Source organism: Colobus angolensis, unplaced genomic scaffold (genome assembly GCF_000951035.1).
Source record: "Colobus angolensis palliatus isolate OR3802 unplaced genomic scaffold, Cang.pa_1.0 Scaffold129, whole genome shotgun sequence".
Taxonomy (NCBI): Eukaryota; Metazoa; Chordata; class Mammalia; order Primates; family Cercopithecidae; genus Colobus; species Colobus angolensis.
This window is the reverse complement of record NW_012114141.1, coordinates 1,427,108-1,452,951: the sequence shown is the minus strand read 5'-3', so window position 1 is coordinate 1,452,951 and position 25,844 is coordinate 1,427,108. Positions and strand designations below refer to the sequence as shown.

General features: G+C 40.7%; 2 protein-coding genes across 3 annotated transcripts in view; one reads left to right on the top strand and one right to left on the bottom strand.

Annotated features, from left to right (window-relative positions):
- The window catches only part of LOC105505802 (cytochrome c-type heme lyase-like), a 3,163-nt gene extending 2,591 nt beyond the window's left edge, over nucleotides 1-572 (bottom strand). Inside the window, exon 1 of the mRNA XM_011933772.1 lies at nucleotides 1-572. Coding sequence (XP_011789162.1) covers nucleotides 1-527 — 527 coding nt within the window. The 5' untranslated portion in view covers nucleotides 528-572.
- A 19,677-nt stretch (nucleotides 573-20,249) lies between these two features.
- The window catches only part of ATP2C1 (ATPase, Ca++ transporting, type 2C, member 1), a 158,947-nt gene continuing 153,352 nt past the window's right edge, over nucleotides 20,250-25,844 (top strand). For both annotated transcript variants that reach the window (XM_011933674.1, XM_011933672.1), the window contains exon 1: nucleotides 20,250-20,700. In XM_011933674.1, coding sequence (XP_011789064.1) covers nucleotides 20,593-20,700 — 108 coding nt within the window. In that variant the 5' untranslated portion in view covers nucleotides 20,250-20,592. The remainder of the gene's footprint in view (nucleotides 20,701-25,844) is intronic.

Genomic DNA, 25,844 nt, shown 5'->3' with positions numbered 1-25,844 from the left:
CACTCTGCAGCATGAAGGGCTTCCCACTTCAAAATCTCCTTCCAAGCCTGCTCGTTATTCTGATTGTGAATTCTAATGATATTATACATATCCTTCTGACTGATATCCTCATCTTTCCACTTCCACCCTTTCTTTAACATTGCATTCCAGAACATCTGCTCGGAAGGGTAAACCCACTTTTTCTCTGAATCTGCTCTGGGAATGGATGACTCTTCTCTGACAGTAGATAATACAAATGGCTGATCTGGAGCTGGTGTTTGATTGGGTGGTGGCATCAGATTTGAAGGATCTAGGTTCTCCTTATTCTCAGCCGCAGTGCCCCTAATGGGACACTCCATGTACTCATAGGCGCGTTCCTGGTGGGCAGGCACAGAGTATGTTTTCTTCTCACAGTTTGGGCCAGATGGCTCTGTACTCACTGGACACTCTTTCATTTTCCCTTCATGCATCGGACATCCTGAAGGTGGGGATGCTGAAGCGTTTGAGGCCTGAACTGCAACAGCAGGAGCAGATGGAGACAAACCCATGGCTGGAAACAGTGTTGACTCCAAACAATTTTAAATTTCCACCTGAGCCCTCCCCCGGGCTGCTCCGAGAGGCCGGTACCGCCTTCAGTCGCCAACCCGACCGCACAGCAGCAGTGACTTCCCGCCGCCGCCTTCCTCTCACTGGGTCACCGCTGTGGCCACGGTCACCGCCGGCGTTCTCACCCTGTCTTTCTTTTAAATTTGCTTCTCATTCTCTAAATTTCTTCTGGCTATATCTATGTTCTTTGCCAGCATTTAAATCCTGGCTCTGCTGTATACAAACTATGCAAACTAGGTCATATGCTTAACCTCAGTGAGCCTCAGTTGCCCCATCTATAAAATGGGGCTAATAGTAGCACTCACTTCATTGTGTTGTAATGATAAAACTAACACAAGTAAAGTACAATCCTAGGCAGTGCTGGGCCTATCATAGGCTCCTCATATTTTCTTCTTTCTATCTGTTATCACCCTCAGAGACTTCATCTCCGTCATAGGTTTAGCAGTCACTGCATTTGAATGATGCCCAAGTTGACATATGCAATCTTGATATGCCCACCTGGGCTCCACTCTTGCATCTTCAACTCATGGTGGGCATTTCTCTCTGACAGTTCAGCTTCTCCTAAACATCAGTGCATACGAAATCAACCTTATCATCTTATGCTCCCTGAAAAGAAAAGACCAAAAAATGGTTGGCAGTTCTTAAAAAGACTTAAACATAGAGTTACTATATGACCCAGCAATTCCAATCACAGGTATATACCCTGTGGATATATTAATACATATACACAAATACGAAAACATATGTCCACAGTAAAACTTATACCTGAATATTCATAGCTGCATTATTCCTAATAGCCCAAAAATGGAAACAACCCAAATGTTAATCAACTGAGAAATGAATAAATAAATAAATAAAAATAAAATGTATATCTATACAGTGGAAAGATAGCCAAATAAAGGAATGGAATACTGAAACATGCTACAACATGGATGAACCCTGAAAACCTGCTAAGTGAAAGAAGCTAAACACAAAGTCCAATAATTATATAATTCAATTTGTATGAACTATCCAGAATAGGCAAATCCATAGAGACAGCAAATAGATTAGTGGGTACCAGGGAAAAGGGAGGCGGAGGAATCAGGACGTGACAGTTAATGGGTACAGGGTTTTTTTGGGCGGTGCTGGAAACATTCTGGAGTTACTGCTGATAGCTGCACAACATTGTGAATATACTAAAAACCACCAAAATGTGCACTTTAAAAAGGTTAAAATAGTAAATTTTGTTATATGGATTTAATCTCAATTTTTAAAAAAGAAGAAAAAAGCAACCGCTGTAGACAGCAGAGTGATACTTGTCCATGGAAGTGGGAGGAAGTGGAGCCAGGGCTGCAGGAGGGGATCTCTGATCTCCAGGAAACCAAGATATTCACTAACAGCACCAGAGCAAGGCCCAGGGGGATATCACTATGCTCACTTCCAAGAAGCAATCAGAGTCTGACTCCCAAGGCACAGCCAAATGGGTCATTATGCAGCTTTGCTGAAATATCTGCAATTCTAGACCTAAAAACTAGAAAAGAGGATAGAGATTGGAGGGTGAAAATAGCCAAAGGAAGGACTTGAAGTGGAAAAGAAGTTCCTCAGGGGGCAAATGTATTATATTCTCTATTGTTAGATTGAACTGCAGGGGCAATAAATCATATGCCCATTTAATATTTTCAATATATTTTCTGTTTGTCATTCTTTCTCCTTGGTATTTCTTCTTTAATCAACTTTTGACCAACAAGGCAAATAGACTTTATAAGATTTTACAAGTAAAGCAAAATCAGCCCTTACAAGGACTCAGCCTGTCAGAGGACCTGATTAAAGGTGATTAGAATATTTCAGGGGGTTTTCAAGATATTCTGTATCTGCCTCTATCAAAATTTTATTAACCTTTTGCTTTGGAAAAGTTTCCATGAAAAGGACCTAGGCGAAAAACATTCCCAAATCACCCTCATCAGACTGTAGAACAGTTCTTAATAGCCACTAACTGAAGGAGTCCATGTGTTCCCACAGATGGCTGTGAAAAATGAATCACGCTTATCAATTTGAGAAAACGGAAAGAAAAGAACAAGGAGTATAGAACTTCAGGGTTTAGCCATTCCTATTCAGGGTCTCATGAATGACCAAAGTAAAAAATCTGGAGTTAGTTTACTCTTCCCACATTATTTTCTCCCCAATCTCCATTTCTATAATGAAGTGTTTCCAAAAGGGCAGGCACTGCGTTCTGATCCTCTGTTGTACTCCACATGATCTGAAAATGATGGAGAAAAGCTAATGCACCTACCTGGTTGTATTAATTTGCTAGAGCTGCCTTAACAAAGTGCCACAAATGATGTGGCTTAAACAACAGAAATTTATTGTCTCACTCTTCTGAAGCTAGAAGTCTGAAATCAAGGTGCCAGCAGAGTTGGTTCCTTCCGAGGGATGTGAAGGAAGGATCTGCTCCAGGTCTCTCTCCCTGGCTTGTAGATGGCTTTCTTCCTTGTCTCTCTTCACATCGTCTTCCTTCTATTTGTTTTTATGTCATGGTGTCCAAATTCATTCAAATATCTGTTATCTGTATTCAAATTTCCCTTTTTTATAAGGACACTAGTCATATTGGATTAGAGTCCACCCCAATCTCATTTTAACTTGATTACTTATATGGCCTTATGTGGAAGTAAAGACACTATCTCCATATAAAATCACATTCTGAGGTACTGGAGGTTAGGACATCTATATATTTTTGTGGGGTGGAGGGAGGCACACAATTCAACCTATATCACTAGTCTATGCAACTTAATGAAGGGCTGAGGAAGAAGCCCTTTCTCTTAACATCTAGGAAACTCTCGTTCAGGGATGAATCTAGAGATGTTTGGTTCTGAGCCAACCAGGAAGGACTGGGGCCAGTGGCTATAAGGCAGTTCAGGAAGAAGTATATGCAGAAAACTGGAGATAAAATGATGTGTGGAATCATCAGGAGTCTTGAGGACAAAGCCATAATCAGATGATCTGGAATCTGACCAAACTGACTCACACAGGCAAAAATCAGAATCTATGTTCTTGACATACATCAAAGATGCTCAGCAAGAATTGAAATGAAAAGAAGTGCGGAGGACCAAGCTGGGCACAAATGCAAGACAGGATTATATCATCTAGGAAGTCTCAGTTGTAAGCAACAGAAACTGACTCTGGCTGATTTGTAATAGAAAAATGAATCAATTGAGAGGATATTGGAAATATAAGGAAATTTTTGGAGTTGAACGATACTTTTATTATTTTGCTTGTGGTGGTGGTTTTACAGGTGTAAATATAATGTATGTCACAATTTATCAAATTAGATAATTTAATATAGAATGTATTGTATATCCATTATATCTCAATAAAACTGCTTTTGAAAAAGACGTTGGAACCGTATGTTACACTGATGCTTAGAGTGTAAACTGGAACAGTCACTTTGGAAAACTCTTTGGCAGTGTATATAAAAGCTGAACAAATGCTATATCCTATAATCTACCATTTTCACTTCTAGGTAACCATCTAATAGAAATGCATACAAATCTTTAACAAAAATGTGTACAACAATGTTCACAGCAGCACTATTCATATTAATAAAAATGTAAACTGCCTAGATGCTTATCAACAATGTAATGATACGTAAACAGGGTTAACCCTGTATGCCTGGGCTACTCAAACCCTGTACATTCCCAAGGTCTTCAGCAATGGCCCTTAGCCTGATTCCTGGGAAAAGGTCTCTGAGCCTTTGGACTATCCTGCCTGAAAAGAGTATCTTTTTATGCCTAATGCTTTGGGCTATGTCAGCTAATTAGCACTAACAAAAAGCCTATTTTTGTATGCCTGAGGCTTTAGGCCTCACTGTATCCATTTGACCTATGGGTTCTGGAGACTGAGTAGTTTTGTCTCCAATAAGTATCCTGGATGCCAAGGGTCAAGTAGCTTCCCTAGTTGGCAACACTTTGCATGTGCTGTCACATACCATTGCTGAAAAAATTAAGCGCTATCTGTGTGACTCAACTGGGAGATGACAGCTAGAAACTTGTTCCTGGTTTCTCCTGGACTCAACCCTGTGCACCTTTTCCCTTTGCCAATTTTAATCTGTATCCTTTTACTGAAATAAAACTTAAGCATGAGTATAACAGCTTTTCTGAGTTCTGTGAGTCTTCCCAACAAATCTTTGAGCCTGGGGGTGGTCTTGAGAACCCCCAACACAAATGCATAAATATTATAGTGTATTTATAGAATGGAATACTTTGCCATGCTAGTAAGAGTGAGTGAGATACAACTAAACCAAACAACATGGATAAATTTCACAATCAAAATGTTGGACTACACAACAAATGTGGTATGATTCTATTTGTATAAAGAAGAAAAATGAGACAAGTAGAATTAATCTACGATGCTAGGAGTCAGGGTTTTGGTTATCCTTGGATGGCAGATGGTAGTGACTAGAGAGGGAATGAGGAAGCTTTAAGGTTGTTGGTAATATTCTGTTTCTTGATCTGAGCACTGGTTATAAAAATGTACTCAGTTTGTAAAAATTCATTTTGTAAAAAAAAAAATTACGTGCGTGTTTTTCTGTATCTATGCTATACTTTAACAATGCAAAATGTTAAAGGATACTGGATGGCATGCAGAATCTTTGGAAGAACAACCAGATTGCCAGGCGACACAGCTAGAAAAGAGCCCTAAATCTCACCACAGAACAGATTTAATGAAAATCGCACTTCTGCACTGATGGACCATTATTATTACGGCCACTGAGAATGTTGCCTCTAAAGAGTGGAGGGAGCTGCTCTCACTGCCCTGCTGCTTCCTGTCCCTAGAATAAGCTCAGTGTAGTCTCTGCTTCTTCTCTTACTTTCTTCTTTGCAGTTTCTATGACGGCAGAGAAGCTCTGCCTGATTAGAAGACATTATAGACGCTGGGTAGTCAAAAGAATGAGAAGGCTGGGCACGGTGGCTCACTCCTGTAATCCCAGCACTTTGGGAGGCCAAGGTGGACGGATGCTGAGGTGGGTGGATCACGAGGTCAGGAGATCGAGACCATCCTGGCTAACATGGTGAAACCCCATCTCTACTAAAAATATGAAAAATTAGCCGGGTGTGGTGGCGGGCACCTGTAGTCCCAGCTACTTGGAAGGCTGAGGCAGGAGAATGGTGTGAACCCAAGAGGCAGAGCTTGCAGTGAGCCAAGACCACGCCACTGCACTCCAGCCTGGGTGACAGAGCAAGACTCCGTCACAAAAAAAAAAAAAAAAAAAAAAGAAAAAACAATGAGAAATGTCCACTAAAGTTTATTGTATCTGGAGATCCAAATTGGATTTTTAAAGTATTTATTGAGTCCCAACTATATGTTGGGCAACAAGTTAGAGGCCTTTACATATATAAAACTCTTGATCCTGAGAACTGCTCTGTGACAGAGCATAGACCCCAGAGAGACCTTAGAAATATACTCAAGGTCCCCCTTGAGCATTTAGCTGGGTAGTGATCTATGTCTATATGATCTGCAAACTACCTAAGGCTGGGAAAGAAACATCCAAAAGAAGTAGAGAACAACAGAGCCTAGTTAACATGAGGTCAGGCATAGTACCTGTTCTTAAGCCATTTGGGGAAAAACTCAAAATTCCTGGTGCATTGGGTAGAAAACTCAGGAAAGTTTTATCTTATTAATAGGAAATAATTAACTCTGGTTGAATACAGCTAAGAAATCATAAATCATAGATGTGTACACCTAACAAATCATAAAAGTAAGACCCAAAAAGATCAAACTATATCTAAATAACTTAACAAACATTTCAGAATGAAGCTTAAGAATATGTATAACAACACAAAAATATTCCACACTCAAAAGATAAAATTTATAATGTCTGACATTCAAACAAAAATTACCAGACATACAAAGAAGCAGAAAAATATGACCCATAATGAAGAAAATAATTAGTCAATTGAGACTAACCCAGAACCAACACAGATGTTAGAATCAGAAGATGAGGACATTACGATAGCTATTATAACTGTATTTCATATGCTCAAAATGTTAAATAGAGACATGAAAGTATAAGAAAAGATTCGAGTAGAACCTCTGAAAATAAAAACTAAAATGACTGAGATGAAAAGTACACTGGATGAAATTAATAGCAGATTAGACATAACACATGAATTGAAGACGTGAACAATAGAAGGTATACAAAGTGAAACATGGGGAAAAAGAATACAAAAATTGCTGGACTTGGTGGCTCACACCTGTAATCCCAGCACTTTGGGAGGCTCAGGCAGTTGGATCACTTGAGGTCAGGAGATCGAGACCAGCCTGGCCAACATGGCAAAACCCCCGTCTCTGTTAAAAATACAAAAACTAGCCAGGTGTGGTGGTACATATTTGTAATCCCAGCTACTCAGGAGGCTGAGGCAGGAGAATTGCTTGAACCTTGCAGGCAGAGGTTGCAGTGAGCCAAGATCACGCCACTGCATTCCAGCCTGGGTGACAGAGAGTGGCTCTATCTCAAAAAAACAAAAAAAGAAAAACAAAAAACCTAATGAGCTGTGGGTCAACTTTAAGTGGCCTAAGACACATGTTATTGAGGACTCCTAAAGAGGGACCAGAAGAAATGTTTGAGTAAATAATGGCCAAAATATTTTATACTTGATAAAAACAATAAACCCACAGATTCATTGTTTTTAATAAATAAGAAACAAATGTATTGTTCAATGAAAACAAGCACAAGACACATAACATAGAAGACACCAAGGCACATAATCAAACTGCTCAAAACCAATAATGAAGAGCAAAATCTTCAATGATTTGGAGTAGAAGGAGGGTATTTCAGAGTTACTGGACAGATCTGGAACTGTGTTCCGGACATTATAAATGTGTATTATCTTTGTATATCTTTTTTAGAACCACACACACTCTAGAAATATTAGGTTAGATTAGAAACAGCTGGAAAGCAAAGAGACCAGTTAGGAGGGTTTTAAGGAGTACCATAAAAGTTTAGTGAACCTGAACTGGGGTTGTGAAGTAACAATGGAATGTAGGAAACATTTAAGAATTAAAACTGACAGCACTTGAAAACTGTATGAGATGGTAAAAAGTAGCACTTGCTAGGAACTGATCAATAATATCAAAATTCATTGATCTAAGAGAGAAGATAATGATTTAATTTTGTACATGCTGAATTTGAGGTACATACAGGTTCTCATATTGGGAAAGATAGTTGGTATTCAGATACAGGTTTGGGAGTCATTAACACATAAATGGAATGTTCCCAAGTCCTCCAGCCTTCTTATGACATCTTTACCTGTAATATATACAAATAAAACGACCTGAATGTCAATTCCATGCATGTAAATGCAAGAAATCTGGGCCTACTAAGTATTCCTAGTGCAAAGTGGGGAAGTCTAAGACCTAGACCTCTGAGGAAGGAGGCGCCGACCAGCTGGTATTCCTGTGTCTGAACTCAGAGGAGAAGAGGAGGGTCCTGGGGGCTGGAGCCCAGATATTTGAGGAGAGAAGACTGGCTGGGAGTGGTAGAAAAACTGCAAGCTGGACTCAGCTTCTCCTAAAAAAGTGAACTACTGCTGCCAAAGTCCAGTTGCTTGGGTGAAAAAAGTGTTGCTTGAGTGATTGTCAAGAACAGGAAGCAAAACTAAAATAAAAAGGAGTAAGCCCCCTCTTATTCCTTCAAACTTTCAGTTTCTTTCCATTGGCAAAGGCTAATGGGGAACAGCTGGCAAAGCAGAAAAGTGTGTAGAATCCCAGCATTGCTAAGTAGAGAACAGAATTTTGAGTTTGGAGTTGAGAAACAAAAACTTAGTAATTGGCATACTTCTCTTAGTGGGGACACTGTCCTTTTCTGGCTCTGATAAGGAATTATGCTTCCAAGGAATGGTTGTCTTAAGTATAGCTTGATGGTCACATGGAGCTGGCTGTGCTTTCGGAAGGAAAGGTAGCGCATTACTTCTGTCATAAGTCACCCCTTCTTTTCTACAAACAAGGCGAACTGTGCATTTGAGAAGAGAGAAGCTAAGCTAGGACCACACTGAAAAGTTGATGTCCTGTAAAATTGTTTAAAAATGTGTTCTTTAGCACTTGCGTGTTTAAAATTAGCAAAATGAAATCTTCATTCAGATGTTCTAGCCAATCTGATCCATTTTACATTTCAAATGGTAGTCTCTACATTACATCTGCCTCAATCAATTGCAAGAAGCCCAGCCACAGACTGGAAGAAACTCAAGTGGCTCTGGCAATGTTAGCTGCCAAATAAAGACACCTGTTACAAGGCTGCCTCTTTGCAAAACAAAGGAAGTAACTCCTAATAAGGACAGAACTGTAAGAAATAATGCAGATGGAAGTTGAAAGTTGGACACCTGCTGTTAAGTGGGGGGCGGGGCAGTCAGTTTTTATATACAATATGCCTGGTAGGAAGTCATGAAAAACACTTGGGGAAAAATTACTGGGAAGGAGAAAACCTTGACACACTCTTGGAAACAGACTCGTTTATGCATTTGTAGCCACATGAATGAAGGAGACTCAACCCATGCTGTCATTTTGAGCTGCTTTTCCAATTCTGCAGAACGGTGGCAATAACAGCACTTCTGTTGCCCTATCCCCCTCTTCAACCTTATATTCTTTTGGAGCTTGACAAGCTCAGAGTTTAAAACATTGTTTTCATTGTGGAGCATCTCAGAATCATAAGATGTCAGATCTAGACAGGACCTTGGAGCAGGAGAAATCATAAAGAGCTAAAATGAATTCTGTAGCAATAAAAATGTTAGAACCATAAACAAAGGCTTCTGGGGAGATAGAGTAATATGTAAGTGTTTGAAAACTAATATTGAGGAAGGGAAGAGATTGTTTGGAATAGTTTAATGAAATAAGTTAAAAAAATTAAAATAAAGCAACTGTGAATTAGAATAAGGATACATTTTAATGCTGAAGCTAGTAATAGAGACTTTATTCATTTTGATGAAATGTTTTACACAATTAATACAGGGCTCTTTCATCCAGGGAACTGAAGCATAATATAAATAAATTTTTAGTAGATAATATTATTCAAAATTTTATAAAGATGTGGATTCCTCACATTTAGGAAAGATAGAGCAATTTAGGTATAAACAGGTATTGTTCTAGTCACAATTAATGTGCCTAACAATGGGCTATTACTACCACCATCAGGAGCCTTCCCTCCATATTTCCATCCTAAACAACTTGACTCATCCAATCAACACATTGTTATAGTGTTCATAGGTCAACTACTGCAGAATTCTTTAGTGATCATGGATAATTAGCATTTATTGACTACCTATTTGCTAATTAATCTCTTTCATAAAAGTATTTTATTTTGATATTTAGATGAAAGCTTTTTATGGCTTTGATTATTATTATTATTTTTATTTTATTTTATTTTATTTTATTTTGAGACAGAGTCCTGCTCTGTCACCCAGGCTGGAGTGTAGTGGTGTGATCTCAGCTCACCGCAACATCCACCTCCCAGATTCAAGCGATTCTCCTGTCTCAGCCTCCCAAGTACCTGGGATTACAGGAGCGTGCCACCATCCCTGGCTAACTTTTGTATTTTTAGTAGAGATGGGTTTCACCATGTTGGCCAGGCTGGCCACGAACTCCTGACAGCAAGTGATCTGCCCACTTCGGCCTCCCAAAGTGCTGGGGTTATAGGCACTAGCCACCACACCTGGCCTATGACATTGGTTTAACATGCTGAGTAATGGTAGCATCAAGTACACAATGTATTGGAATTTGGTTTGAGGTTATATTAAAGACCAGGAATATGCAGGAAGGAAATGGTAACTCCCAGTATTGGGAAGCATAGGCTCTATGTGTTGTGGGGATGAGGAGGACCTGATCACATATCTGTTACTTCAGCCACAGTAATCCAGACCTAAAATAGCTCATTAGTCACAAGAGTTTTTAAATAGAAAGAATGACATCAAAAAAACTTGTTGGTTGGTGTGCCTTTCAGCTTAGTTCACTTTCTAAGCACATATATTAAATACCTACAGTGCAGCAGGCACTCTGTGGGGAGATGGAAGTGGGTACAAAACAGCTGTCAAGGCAGTGATGCGTAATGGCTAAGAATTTAGGATTTGGAGTCAAACAGAGATGGTTGGAATCTTAAGTGGGTCACTCACTTGCTATGTGCTCTCAGGCAAGTAACTTTACTTCTTTAAGCCTTATTTCTACTTCACAGGATGCAGATCCAAGAAAAACTCAAAACACAGTGTTCAATACAGAGTAAGCATCAATAAATGATTATTAATATCAAATATGAATAGTTAATAATATTTAGTAATAATTTAGTTATTTGAGCCCTGGGAGCTTGCAGTCTAGTTTGAATACAGAAGTTGGCATACCTCTTTATAAAGTGAACAGTATCATAATGGAGGTTCAAATAAAACACAGGGAGAGGTATATGTTTCTAGCAGGAGAGTTGAAGAGATTGGGGAAAGTTTTACAAACGATATTACCCCTGAACTATTAAGAAAAGTTAATTTCTAAATTGTAGATTGTCTTCTAAGTAATCTGTAAGTTTGTCCCTGTGATAACACAGGAATAGACAAATAGAGCATCTGAAAATAGATTCAAATTGTTACGGACTGAATTGTTTGCTTCCCTAAATTAATGCGTTGAGGTCATAAACTGCTGTACCTCAGAATGTGATGTTATTTGCAGATAGGGTTTTTATTTGGAGATAGGAAGACCATGTGAATACACAAGGTGAAGATGGTCATCTAGAAGCCAAAGAGAGAGGCCTCGGAAGAAACCAATCCTGCCAACACCTTGATCTCAGACTGCTAGCCTCCAGAACTATGAGACAAAAAATTTATATTGTTTAAGCCACTCAGTCTGCAGCACTTTGTTATGTCAGGCCTGGCAAACTAATACACAGCATATACTAGAAATGAATAGATGCTAGATGTTGAATTATAATTATGTGGAGAATGAATATATGGGGCTAGGAAAAATGGCTATCCATTTGTAAGAAGTAGAATAGGGCCGGGCGCGGTGGCTCACGCCTGTAATCCCAGCATTTTGGGAGACTTAGGCAGGCAGATCACGAGGTCAGGAGATCAAGACCATCCTGGCTAACATGGCAAAACCCCGTCTCTACTAAAAATTAAAAAAAAAAAAAAGTTAGCCGGGCATGGTGGTGGGCGCCTATAGTCCCAGCTACTCGGGAGGCTGAGGCAGGACAATGGCGTGAACCCGGGAGGTGGAGCTTGCAGTGAGCCGAGATTGAGGCACTGCACTCCAGCCTGGGCGACAGAGGGAGACTCCGTCTCAAAAACAAACAAAAAAAAGAAAGTAGAATAGAAGGCTGGGCGCGGTGGCTCAAGCCTGTAATCCTAGCACTTTGGGAGGCCGAGACGGGCAGATCACGAGGTCAGGAGATCGAGACCATCCTGGCTAACACGGTGAAACCCCGTCTCTACTAAAAATACAAAAACTAGCCAGGCAAGGTGGCAGGCGCCTGTAGTCCCAGCTACTTGGGAGGCTGAGGCAGGAGAATGGCGTAGACCCGGGAGGCAGAGCTTGCAGTGAGCTGAGATCCGGCCACTGCATTCCAGCCTGGGCGACAGAATGAGACTCCGCCTCAAAAAAAAAAAAAAAAAAGAAAGTAGAATAGATCTCTACTTCATTTCATACACAAAAATAAATTTTAAATGTTGTTAAATATCTAAATTTAAAAGACAAAGCATATTAGAAAACATAGAGAACGGCCAGGCATGGTGGCTCATGGCTGTAATTCCAGCACTTTGGGAGACCGAGGTGGGGGGTGGCAGGGGGTGGGTCACCTGAGGTCGGGAGTTTGAGACCAGCCTGACCAACATGGTGAAACCCTGTCTCTACTAAAAATATAAAAATTAGGCGGGTGAAGTGACGCATGCCTGTAATCCTAACTACGTGGGAAGCTAAGGCAGGAGAATCACTTAAACCCAGGAGGCAGAGACTGCAGTGAGCTGAGATTGCACCATTGTACTCCAGCCCGGGTGACAAAGGGAGATTCTGTCTCAAAAAAAAAAAAAAAAAAGAAAAATATTTTATAACATCAGGGTCAGGGAAATCTTTCTCAGCAAGTCAGTTAAACCTGGGAACCAAACACTGGTGAAACTGACATGCATTAAGGGTGGTAGCAGCCCTGTGGTTGAGAGGATAACTTTGAGCCAGGTTCCTAACGCTGCAATGAATGAAGAGCCTGCCAGGGAAAGAGAACACTCTAAACAACTGCCAGGCCCAGAGAGAACGAGGCCATCTTACCACAGCACCAGCCAAGTGAGAGCTTTCTATTCACAGTGTCTCTCCTTCCAACCCCTGCCTTTGCCCTGGCAGATTCAGAAATCTCAGTGAGCAAGCTAGGAGAGGAGAAGAAATGAGAGAGTGAGACCACTCCTCTCTCTTCTGCTGAAAGTAGTCAGTGCTCAGTAGGTTTCAGCCAAAGCGAAGCGAGAAGGTCAATCATGTTGAAAATATTTTCTCAGACTAGGCTATATCAAATAGAGACTGGCTTAGGTTGAAATTATTGTAGGATTTTGTAGTTCCTTTGAGTAACTAAAAAAGTCATGCAGACTGCTCCAACGTTTACTCATATATAGAGGAAGGTGTGCATGCATGCACAACACACACACACATACACGGGTCATATATAAAGGGATAGTAGGAGTAGAAAATAATTTCTTTTTCTTTTTCTTTTGAGATGGAGTCTCACTCTGTAGCCCAGGCTGGAGTGCAGTGATGCGATCTCGGCTCACTGCAAGCTCTGCCTCCTGGGTTCACGCCATTCTCTTGCCTCAGCCTCTCAAGTACCTGGGACTAGAGTCGCCCGCCACCACGCAAGGCTAATTTTTTTGTATTTTTAGTAGAGACAGGGTTTCACCATGTTAGCCAGAATGGTCTCCATCTCCTGACCCCCGTGATCCACCTCCCTCGGCCTCCCAAAGTGCTGGAATTACAGGCATGAGCCACTGCGCCCGGCAATAATTTCTTTTTATAGTATCACCCCATGACTTCCCTGTGTTCAGTGAACAACTTACACACAGAAAGAACTTACCTGGTGAGAAAAAAAAAAAATCAGGGGGAACCTATTCTAGATAGAAAAGTATGGAAACCCCCTCCAAGCAGGTATGATTTAAGCTGAGGCCTAAAGAATGAAAAAGAAGGCAGCTGCATACAGGAAGAAGGATTGCTACTTTTTTTAAAGACACAAATTCAAAGAGCCAAGAGAACGGAATGAAAATAAACACCGATCTTCCGCAAAGAAATTTCTATCCTCTCCTTAATGGAGTAGGGAGGGGTCTGGTCAAAATGCATCTTAAAGATTGTCAACCAACCACCTTGTTTCTGCCCCCATTTCCAGAATTACTTGGTCTGCCAATTCTGGAGACTTTGGGGAATTCTGTAGTGCAAATTGGGTTTCTTCTCAGTGTTCCTTGCTGTTGCCTTAACTTGCAGCTCATTTGTTAAGTGAGTTACCACTTGTTCTTCTGTTCCCTGGCTTCCACATCGTTACCATCTGTGCTAAGTGTTGGGGACAAAATGGTGACTGAGATGAACAAGATTCCTGCCCTCATGGAGCTTATGTCCCAGTACAAGAGACCAAAAAAAAAAAAAAAACAAAAAAAGAGTAAACAAATGAATTTTTAAAATAGCAAACTGTGATGAGTATTAATGGAAGAAACTCCTGTAATTAAAGTTGAAGTTTAAACTGAGGCTCTGAGATAGTGTTGATTTTGCATTCCATAAGAGGTACTGGACTCTTGCTAATTAAAATAAGATACACAGAACATCAACATCATCCTGGAACTTGTTAGAAATGCAGACTCTTGAGCTCTATCCCAGACCTTCCAGGTAATTCATGTGCACATGAAAGATTGAGAAGCATTGTAGTAAAACCGTATTTTTAGTTTTCATATAGAATTATTGGTAGCATGCCCACCAATTTGAAATTCCCCCATTTTCCTTAAAAAGAAAAGCCTCTTTCCTCTTCTTCTGGGTTGGTGCTAGGCCTCTCAGAAGGAGCAAATCATGACTGCTGGAGAGAAGAAGGCAACACAGCTTCAAAGGCCTGCTCCAAATCCATCAAAAACAGTAAGTTTGCTGGGAGATTTGAATGTTTCTGTGAAAGGAATAATTTGGAATTCCATCCCAAGTGGGAATTCTCAAGACTGGATGAAAGAAGATGAAGTTAGAAGATTCATCCCAAACCATGGGCATGGTGGAGACAAAGATGAGCAGGTTGTGCTTGGGGATGGGTTTGAGAAAGGATGTGATTTGGGAGGTTCTTGGTGGTAAGAGGGGCTCCCTGTTTCAGGTTTAGGATCCCTTCACCCCAACTTGAAAAGGACGACAAGCTAGTGGCAGAAGAGGGAGAAGAGGGGGCATTGGGTAGAGCTGGCTCTATTTTCTGGTCCTGGACCTAAAGCAAGAGTTGATCTCCTTGAACTAAGGCTACTAATAGCACCACTGTACCTTGCTTGACAAGAGAAAATGAGTGAGAGAGAATGTGGGAGCAATCAGATATCAAGTCAAGATATCACCTGATGGGAGGCCCATGTGAAGACTGATATGCAGGAATTTCCTCATGGGAAAGTGGCTGCAAGAAAAGAGATGGGCACTGGCCTGAGGAAAACCACCCCTACTGGGGAAGTGTATTTTAAATTGTGGTCCTGATGGAAGCTCTCGAAATGCTTTAGCAAACAGGGCATCTAATATTTCAAACTCCACCTGGGAAATCCCTCTACAGCCATGTTCCTACCTGACAGCTCCCAAACCAGTGACTCTCCAAGTGGGGTTCCTAGCAGCATCAGCATCACTGGGGAAGTTGTTAGAAAAGCAAAATCTCTGCTCCTCCCACAACTCCTACAGAATTAGAAACTCTGAGGGTGGGGCCCAGCCACCTGTGCTTTAACAAGCCCTCCAGATGATTCAAATGCATGTTCAAGTTTGGCCTAAACTATGCAGAGAATGTCTTTTTTTCTTAAGTGGAGGATAAGTGTCTCATGAGTATGGAAATATTGTTGAATTTGAGAAATTAATACTTGAAACCGAAGAGCAAAAGGCATAAAAGTTGCACAGTTTATACAGCAATTAGAAACATCAAAGTTGCTGAATGATGGTTGTAATGGGAATATAGAGGGAATTTTGAAAGTGAATTTTGGGAAAGTAAAAATGCACCATCTGCAGATGTAGGATAATTACTCCCTATGTGGTGAGGGCACTAAGAAAATGTTGTCCTGTGAAGTAGCAGAAGTGCTTTAATCATGCAATAAGGTGGAATCTGGTGCTGCATAAACTTGTCCTGATGAGCAATATTAAATGCCTCCCATTCCTCTCTTGATTGTATTTGATGCTGTCCTTTTAGGAATGTGAGACTGGACCAGTATCTACAGATCTAGTGAGATGAGAGTGATTTATCAGTGGAATTCATAATAATAAATGATTTCTGTTTTCTGAGCTAGCAGCTTCTCCATCATCCTAACTGCTGACCCTTCACTATGTATCCAGGCTGGATTAATTCTCAGAGAACAGAGTCATTTTCCTGATAGGAACTCTTAGCACTGATTGGAAGGAGGAGATTAGTGAGGTTTTCATTTTTGTCCTGATGCAATTTGAAAATCTCATCAACTCAAAGGTATCCTGGAGACACTGTTTCTCAATTTTTCTTTCACGTTTCTCAACCTGTATTTAACCCTTGGATCTCATTCTCTTTTCTTTGTGATTCTCTTTCAATGAATATGCATTGGTATATGTTAACTAAACACCTACTGTGTGCGTGCACAGAGCTAGATGACTTCACAAACCTACATTTTCATCCCATCTTCTTTTGAAAATGGGAAACTGTAAAATATCTTTTTTTTTTTTTTTGAGATGGAGTCTTGCTCTGTCGCCCAGGCTGGAGTGCAGTGACCAGATCTCAGCTCACTGCAAGCTCCGCTTCCTGGGTTTACACCATTCTCCTGCCTCAGCCTCCACCTCGCCCGACTAGTTTTTTGTACTTTTTAGTAGAGGTGGGGTTTCACTGTGTTAGCCAGGATGGTCTCGATCTCCTGACCTTGTGATCTGCCCGTCTCAGCCTCCCAAAGTGCTGGGATTACAGGCTTGAGCCACTGCGCCCAGCCTGTAAAATATCTTTCTCCTCACTCCCTTGACACTATTTTTCCTGGTGTTGGCTTTGCCTGATTATGTTGCTTTTCAAGTGAAGAATTTGGGATTCCCCATACTTTAAGCCATTTACAATAAAGCAGGTTATTATTAGAAAGCACAGAGAACACACAAATATCCTTTCATTGTGGGATTGCAGCCTTAACCTATGACTTTCCTGGATTCATGGTTTCTCTTGGTTATTTTTCTATCAAGGATAAGGGGTGGGAGTGAGTTCTGCAAAATAACAGATAACTGCTTCCACTCTTTTTTTTTTTTTTCTTTTTCTTTTTGAGATGGAGTCTTGCTCTGTCACCCAGGCTGGAGTACAGTGGCACGATCTCGGCTTACTGCAACCTCTGCCTCCCAGGTTCAAGTGATTCTCCTACCTCAGCCTCCTGTGTAGCTGGAATTACAGGCACACACCACCACGTCCGGCTAATTTTTGTATTTTTAGTGGAGATGGGGGTTTCACCATCTTGGCCAGGCTGGTCTTGAACTCCTGACCTCATGATCTGCCTGCCTTGGCCTCCCAAACTGCTGAGATTATAGGAGTGAGCCGCCATGCCTGGCCTGCTTCCACTCTTTATTGTGCTACTTTGCAGAGGGCAGAATATACCTCTTATACTTGTGGAAGAAACATTGAGCCCTTCAGTCCTTGCAGATATAGATTGTAGCTACCAGGATTCTGGTCAGCTGTCTTTCATCAAGGCACCTGAGTCACAGTGGCAATTAAAAGTGGCATTCCTTAAAAAAAAAAAAAAAAGGCACTTCTCCAAGCTGCGATGGCAGAGATGTCCATACTGTAAACTTAAGGAGACTATGCCTACCACCTGAGAATCAGGGTGCATAAATTCCCACATTCATATTGTATTAAATATAGAGGGACCATTGAAACCTACATCAAACAGAAACTGAGATTATAGTAGTTTTCAAAATTTGGGAAGCAGAGTATCTGTATCTACAAATACAGCTTCTTTTTAGCGTCACCAGAATCATTTCATAAAGGAATCTTTAAGAGGTAGGTAATGATAGAACATTATTTACAGAGAATTCAGGATAGGAAGTTGCATGATTGTTTGAGAAGCCGTACTTGCTTTCCAATCGTAGTCTGCAAATTCCTAGCAGTCTACATTTGTATTTCTCTCTTTCTTTTTTTTTTTTTTTTGGAGACAGAGTCTTGCTCTGTCACCCAAGATGGAGTGCAGTGGCAAGATCTGGGCTCACTGCAACCTCCGCCTCCCAGGTTCAAGTGATTCTCTTGCCTCAGTCTCCCAAGTAGTTGACATTACAGGCATGCACCACCACACTCAGCTAAGTTTTTGCATTTTTAGTAGAGACGAGTTTTCACCATGTTGAACAGGCTGGTCTCAAACTCCTGACCTCAAGTGATCCGCCTGCCTTGGCCTCCCAAAATGCTGGGATTACCAGTGTGAGCCACCACGCCTGACCTGTATGTCTCTTTAACAAGGTAACTCCATGTCTTTCCTTCTTCAAGTTAATAGGTCCCTGATCATTCATTTCTGGGAGGGGGTTAAGTGGTTCTGCAGTATACTGGAGTCAGGTTTATCTGGTTACAATCCCCTTCGCCTCTGTTTTTGTAGCTGTGGGACCTCAGCAAATTGTTACCTTCTCTGAGCTTTAGTTTACCCATATGTTACTGTAGGATTACATGTCATTACATGTAGGATACATGTAAAGACGTTAGTATATCACCTGGCCAAAAGGCCCAATTAGTATTAGATATGATTTATATTTGTTATCAATTAAATTCCTAAAGGAATTTTAGTTGCATTTGTTTCACCCATTTTTCTTTTTTGTGCTTAATCTAATAGAACAATTTTTGTTTGGGGTTGCTGCATTTCTCCCTCCTCCCCATTTCTTTTCATCACTTGCCTCAGCCCAAGAAAAAGTGATCCTGAAACAACCGTGGAAATGAAGTCTGCTTTGTGTTCGTCTGTTGGGAAAAGATTGGATCACCAGTCATGTTGTGGGTGTTTAGCAGGCTGCTGGCTTCTGCCCACAATGAAGAGGCATCTCCGAACGTTTATTTTTAAAAAGAGAAGCAAAAGGGTGGTTAGTGGATCTCAGAGGTATATATGAATGGCACATTTCCCTGCCCCCACAATCCCTAGGGCTGCCTCTCCTTCCAGGGCCTCAAGTTGGCCCAGGGTATCTGGCCTTCTACACTTCTTGTTTTTCTGGGTCATGAACTGGCAGGGAGCACGCAACACTGTGCCCTTAGCATTCAGGTGTTTCACAAGCACACTGCTTCGCTCTTGCCCTCATTAGAGTCAGCTGTCTCCAGCATACAGAGAAGGACATGCAGAGCCTCTGTATGCATGTAGCATGGTGCACCTGGAGAGGTGACAGAAGGGCAGGGCCTCCTCCTAGGAGAGAGCTCCAGCAGCAATATGTAAATGACTTCTTGGAATTGGCAGACTGGCCCCGGTGAGTCTGGAAGATCACCTTGCCAATGGGCCCAATGCCAGCCTGACAGATGGCCTGGGCTGCTTGCAGTGCAACCAGCTTTAGGCCATCAAGTGTGTTCCCTGAAGGCAGGTGACCCATCCAGGAGTGTCAGGGAGGCTGTCCAGGGGGACAACTCAGGCTGCAACGTAATTTCCCTAGCGCTGCCTACCTCCTCTTCCCCTCTAACTTGCAGTGCTCTCTGTGAAGAGGGAAAAACCAGGTCTTTCTTTCACCCTTAAAGAAAACTCTGGGTCACATAGTTTGTGTTGATGTCCAGTCTATTCTCTACATGACAGCCCCTCACAGAAGTGACCAAATATTTCCATCAAAGGAACCAGCTACTGCAAAGTTTAAAAGGATAGTAAAATAGTAAAGTCTATTTGGGGCCCTAGTTTAGAAAAACCCTGTGATCTCTATAAAGTATTAAGAAAATATTGAACTTTAAAATTTTATGATTTCATGTCCTCTAAGACCACAGACCTCTTGGCATTATTTTTCTTTTTTCTTTTTCTTTTTTTTTAAGCATGAATTTCTTTTATAAGAGTTAGAAAGTAAACATATAACATTTTCTCTCACTTACAATCATAATTTTTAAAAGCCTAGGGAAAGTTAATGTTTCTGAATTCAGCCTGTGGATTTGAGATAAGGATTCAGGGAGAGAAGGCTTTTAACTCAGAACAGAATCTGTTTGCAGCTATTGTTCAATTAATGTAAAGTATCTGGTTACTGGGCATGTTGCATAATGTATCACAGTGCAAGTCAAACGTTTTCAGTCCTGACAATGAGCTCCTTGATAACAATGAAGAGTGAGGTAATTTGTTAATTTTTTTTAGAAGTCCCCTAAAACAGTCTTCTCAAGACTGAATGAATCAACACTTTCGAGCTCAGACTGCAACTGAGCTATGTGTCTGTGTGTGCGCATGATGATAAGAAATCTAGAAGGAAACTGGGAAAACCACATCTCATGCCCTGTTTAAGAAGTAGAAAAAGTGTCAGAAGAATTAAAATTAAGCCTCACGAGAGTCTGTGGGTATGGAAAGTCACCAGCTAGCTAATATTAACATAGCTTGCAACAGAACACTGTTGCTAGAAATAGGACAGTCGCATCACTACCACTAAGTAATTTGCATTCTGTGGACCAGTCCCTGAATTCCTATTGCCCTTTGGGCATTGCATTTCTGGACGCTTCTAGACAGTGTTCATACTTGGCTGTCTGGTTTCACCAGGAACTCTACCCAAAAGAGGAAACAGCAAGGAGAACATTTGCTTTGTTTGTAGGAGGGAAGTGGTCGAGCTACAAACAAATCTTTAGGCATCTGAGGAATTGCTAAGTTTTTAATTTCGTATGGTTGCTGACAAGGAGGTGCAGACAAAGACCTTCTTGCTTTCCTCACCATGGATAGTCTGTTGCCTCCATCTAGATTCTCTTATTTCAAAAAATATCCTCTCTATGCAATTAGGAGATATTTATCGACGCTGAGAAACCAAAGAGCTGAAGAACAGGTATCATTTTGTTTATATTATCTTTAAAATTAACGGGTGCTTGTTCCTTGTTGCTTTTACGTCGCTTAGTGATTTCATTTGTGCTGGTTTACGAGTTTATAGGTACAGGTCAGATCCTGCTTGTGGCTGTTCAGACTTGGCAATCAGAAAGCAAGCAGGCTTGTGAGAATTTATTTAAACTTGGAACATTTAGATCCTGAGATTAAGCGGAGTTCTGTAATGAAGCCACATGCTTGCTTTCTTCTAAAGAGCTACTCTATCAAAGTTAAATTTTGAATTCTTTGATCATTTTCCAATGCCTCAGATACAAAATTTGACAGTATTAATATCTCAACAAAGAAAGTATCAGACCCTAGGTACACTTGTCTTCTTGTATTTATGGTTATGTTTATATAGCCAGAATTTGCAAAACAAAAAACATTTTATAAACTATAATAACCTTAAACAGATCATTAACAAGATGTAAAGATCATTCAGAAGCAGTTGGTCATTTTTGTGTGTGTAAAAGGTAGGAGGTAGAGCACTGCCGTTTTCAGTCTTTTTAGCCAATCAAAAGCTATGATTTCTCGTAGGAGATACTATCACTTGGGAACATAAGCATTTTAAAAACTGTTAAAATGTCTGATCATGTCTCATTTAAAATAATGCACTCACTTTTATGGCGTGAGATTTATATCATTCCATTCCTTTGGTCTCCAAAAAAGACATTTCTAAAAATGATTTTTATGAATTTTACCAAATTGTTAGAAGAAATAGCAATATCTGATCCATTTCAATCTAGTGATTCATTTAGGAAGAAGTGTGATGGTGGTATACAAATGTGAAGGACAAATGTATAGCCATACCAAAGATCCAGCAGTCATAAATTGCTTGTGCATTGTGCTTGTAATGAGAACTGCAAAACTGTGCAGGAGATATCACCAGTGTCCTGGATTTTTTCTCCTTTGTGATATGAGATGACCCACTTAGTAAAACACTTCCAGGAAATGCAAGATAGGTTTAGCAGGCAGAAAATCCTCTCATGACAGGTTTCCCAAAAAGGCAGTGCATAATTTGGAAAATAAAAATCATTGCTACTGTTTGAGAGGAAACTGCTTGTGTGCCCTGCTTTAATAATTTTACATGGGCCAGAAATTCAAACAGACTGTGTTCACTAAGGGAGGTAGGCTGGTCCAGTTTATCTCTTACTTAGGCAAGGTGTCACCATGAAAAGACAAACCTCTTGGTTTCCAGGTTTCAGCCTGCACTTGTTTTTGAAGTAGAAAACTAGAGAACCAAGTGGTAGGGCACTAAGTTTTTGTTTGCCAATCTTTTAATGTTCACAGGCTTCTTCAGGCCTCATTCATTATGGGAGGAAGAGAGGTGGCTGAAAGGATGAGATCGAAACTGTGGAATATGAATTGAATGATTTGTTTTTTCTTTTTTTCAGTATTGTAAGTTTTCAGAGATGTGGCTATATTGTTTGTATAGTTCTACGGTTTGTTGTTTTTAGTTTATTGAGGAAGTATTACAAAATGCATTCAGAAGACCATTAGAATTTAACCTAAAACTTCTGACTTGGACAGGGTGGGCAGTCCCCTCCCCAGTTTACAACCATTTGGGACAATCTAGGAACAGCTGGGAGTGAGCATTATGCTGAGTTCTTAAATTCTTATGTAAGTTAATTGAATACTTAAGAGAAATAATATATTTGATTTCTTTTTAAAGCCAAATACAGCTCTGCAGACCTAATGTCTCACATAATTAGAGAAATTAGGTCAGAGTCCATCATAACTAAACTTGAAAGCTTGTTGGGAAGTTATAAAGGAGATTAATAATGTCTACAATCTTATGACCTGCATATTTGTTGCCTCTAATCCTTACATTCTTGTATAACTAATCCTTGATATAAAGGTGAAGGGATTGAGACTTAGAGCCCTTAAGAGCCCTTGTCCATGGAGCTAGAAAGTAGCAGAGGAAGATGTGAATTTCTCTCTCACAGTTTTAAATTTTATCCATTTTACCATGCTTGATCCCTGAACAATTTACTAATACCAAAATATCACCGTGCTAACTTTTCTCCTTGAGAGTATTTCTAAAATTTCCTATATTCACATACCATGGTCATAATTTTTACTGTGTTTACCACGTCTGTATGATTAACTCCTCCATATTTTTCTGTACTTAAATCACATTATTAGAGTTCATTTAGAAAAAAATTTTCATATCGTAATTGTAAATGGAAAACCATTGTAATTAGCCATAAGTAAAAATAATTAATAAAAGAAAAATAATATTAACTTCTAGGTAGATACTATTGCCTGTAAAACCTCCAAACCTGAAACCTGCTCATTTGTTAATAAGGAAGATTAGCTTTTAAGAGAAAAGTTACAGCATCCTAGGAGCCAACTGAGAAAGTTTCCTGGGTGAGGAAGGAAAGGAATTAAGAGGTAGACAATTTTTTCAAACCCAAATGATTCAGTGTTATTGAATGTAGTGTCTGCATGCCACTTAAAATCTTCTCCCACCTCACTTGGCACTGCTAGGTACCAACCATGTTGAGGTCCACATACTTGGGGAATATTATCCCAGAACACCATCTGCTTCTTTACTTTTGCACATTTAAATGAACTTCCCCTCTAGTCTAGAATTCTCTCCTTTACTTACAACTTGCCCACCTGGAGGTCTCCTGTACATCCTTCAAGACTCAGATTAAATGGACTGAGTGAAAAGCTTTCTCCAGTGCTGCTGGGAAGAGTGAAGTCTTCCTTTTCCAAGATATTTTGTTTGCTTCAGATAAGGCCCTTACTACATCCTATGTAGTAAATAATGTGATTTCATATCAAAATGTGTGCACCATGCACACATGACACAGGATATTATCTTGTTTTTTGTTCCCTCAGCCACACTGGAGCCTGGCAGATACTGGTGTAAAGGTGACCCACACAACAGGCAGAGGGTACACACTGGATTGCCTGTGACACAGGTGCCTTTACTAGACCTAGAAGATCCCCATACCCCTTTTCTGTGGTCCAAATTATGATCATTGTTATATTCACCTTGTTCATGTATGCTTTCTTGTTTAAAGCTTCTCCTAGTGATCTTCTCCTTGAACTTGGTGTCATACAGACAAGAAGATTTGACACGAGGGTTGATTCATTCGGCAGCTTTTTCTGATGGTGGTAGTGTTATTCCTGTGATACAGCAATCAATAGGTTGGTAGGTTATTTATCAAATTGAGAACAAATATTTCATCCTTTGCTTCCCTAGATTCTCTTGTAGCAAATGTTTCACAAAGCCAAGTCTCCACATAGGTAGAAGATTAAGAGCATTAATGATGATGCTGAAGGTTGGGAAAATTTGTTAACCTTTCTCTCAAAATTATTCAAATGGTGTGGTAGTAACGGTGGTAGTGGTGAACATGGTGGGCAGCCTGAGTCTAAATGGAGTCTCAGATGAGTTTGAGTAGGTGTGCTGAACGCATGCATAAGGGTGTTTGGTTTCAGTTATGTGATTTTGGTCTGAAGGCAACATCCAGTGCCTGGCTCAGATGTTGGTATCTAGTTTATAAGGAATGAGCGAGACTTGCAGGCAGTGTTCTCCTAAGTACTAGAGACTCAGCAGCCTGATCTGTGGCTCAGGTGACCAAACGGGACACTGAGTGTGGAAGGGAGAATTTGCTCCACTTCTGGGCTGACTGTAGTCTAGCTTTAGCCCAGGGATGCCTGCCAAGAACCAAGTACGCCATGAACCCCTGGGGAGTACTGCTCTTAGGGGCCAGCACCATTGGTCTACATATGACTGCTAGCACCAAACAATGAGAGAAGACAGTTTGTGAGCTCATGTGGGACAACCTGTTCTCTCTCCCTGGGTGAGTTCCTCTATTCCCATGGTTTGAAACACCTATTTGCTGAAAACTCCCAAATGTTTATATCCAGAGCACTTCAGCCTTGCATCCAATCATTATTTGATATCTCCATCTGAATGTCTTGTGAATGTTGCAGACTGAATGTGTCCAAGGAGAACTCCACAAGCTCCAAACATGCTCCTCCCCAGGTTTTTCCGTTGATCAACACAAAAGCTCAAACCAGAAACCTGGGAGTCACCTTGGCACCTCTCTTTTACCCTTTCTCCCCCTTACGTCCCCTTCCTAATCCTTCAGTGAGACTTCTAAAATAGTTACTGAATTCTCCATCTTCACCCTTCCAATCCTGCCAACCATCCTCTCTTACTTGAACTATTGCAATAGTTTTCCAATTCGTGTCTCCATGTTCACTCTGGTTATCCTACAATCTGTGTTCCCTGTAGCAGTCTGAATGTTCTGCTTTGAATGAAAATCTTATTTTAGCTCAATGCTGGGAATATGATATTATTTTGTTTGCTAGTTTAGTCCCAGTGCTAAGCATAAATCTGGCATACAGATGATAAGTTAATGTAATTGAATGGAAGAAGGGGACTTTGTAAGTATTAGAGAAGCCGTGGGGCTGGAGGGTTCATGGGGCTGAGATGTTGTTATGCAGGTGAGGGTAAGAGATGGTGAAAATAGGGTTATTACCCTTAGTAAGCAGAGGCTGTTGAGATCTAGGGGAAATCACATAGAGGAATTTATTTTACAGACATGAAACTAGTGTCACAAACTAAGAGATTTGCCCAAGCTCGCATGGTTCATCTGTGTCACTGCCGGGATTAGAATTTGGTTCGCTTGACTCTCATTTCGGTGACCTTTCTGTTATGTATAGTGAGCCCCTAAGCAGAGATGTAGAAAAAGACCATATGAGAAAAAAAACTCTACAGGCTGGGTCCAGAGAATAGGTGATGGCTGCGCGTCAACTTATCAATAACAAATAAGACCTTGTGATGAGAGACTGAGGCAGAGCGGAGCCTGCTCTTTTGTGCCTTGTCCCTCAACTTACACTGCCCTTCAACATCCTTGCCAGTCTGAATCCCCCCTTCTATGTGTCCCTGCAGGAGGAAAGCAGACTAGGAATCAGAAAACACAGGACAGCTAATTTAATCTACAAGAATTTGGGATGACCTGTACCAATGCCTCGCTCTCTCGAACAGAGACTTTTTTTTTTTCGGATTGAGAAATACTATTTAAGGGCTGACCTGACAAGTCTTGCCTGTTTAACAGTGAATCTGCTTAAAAGGAGGAGAGTGGGGCC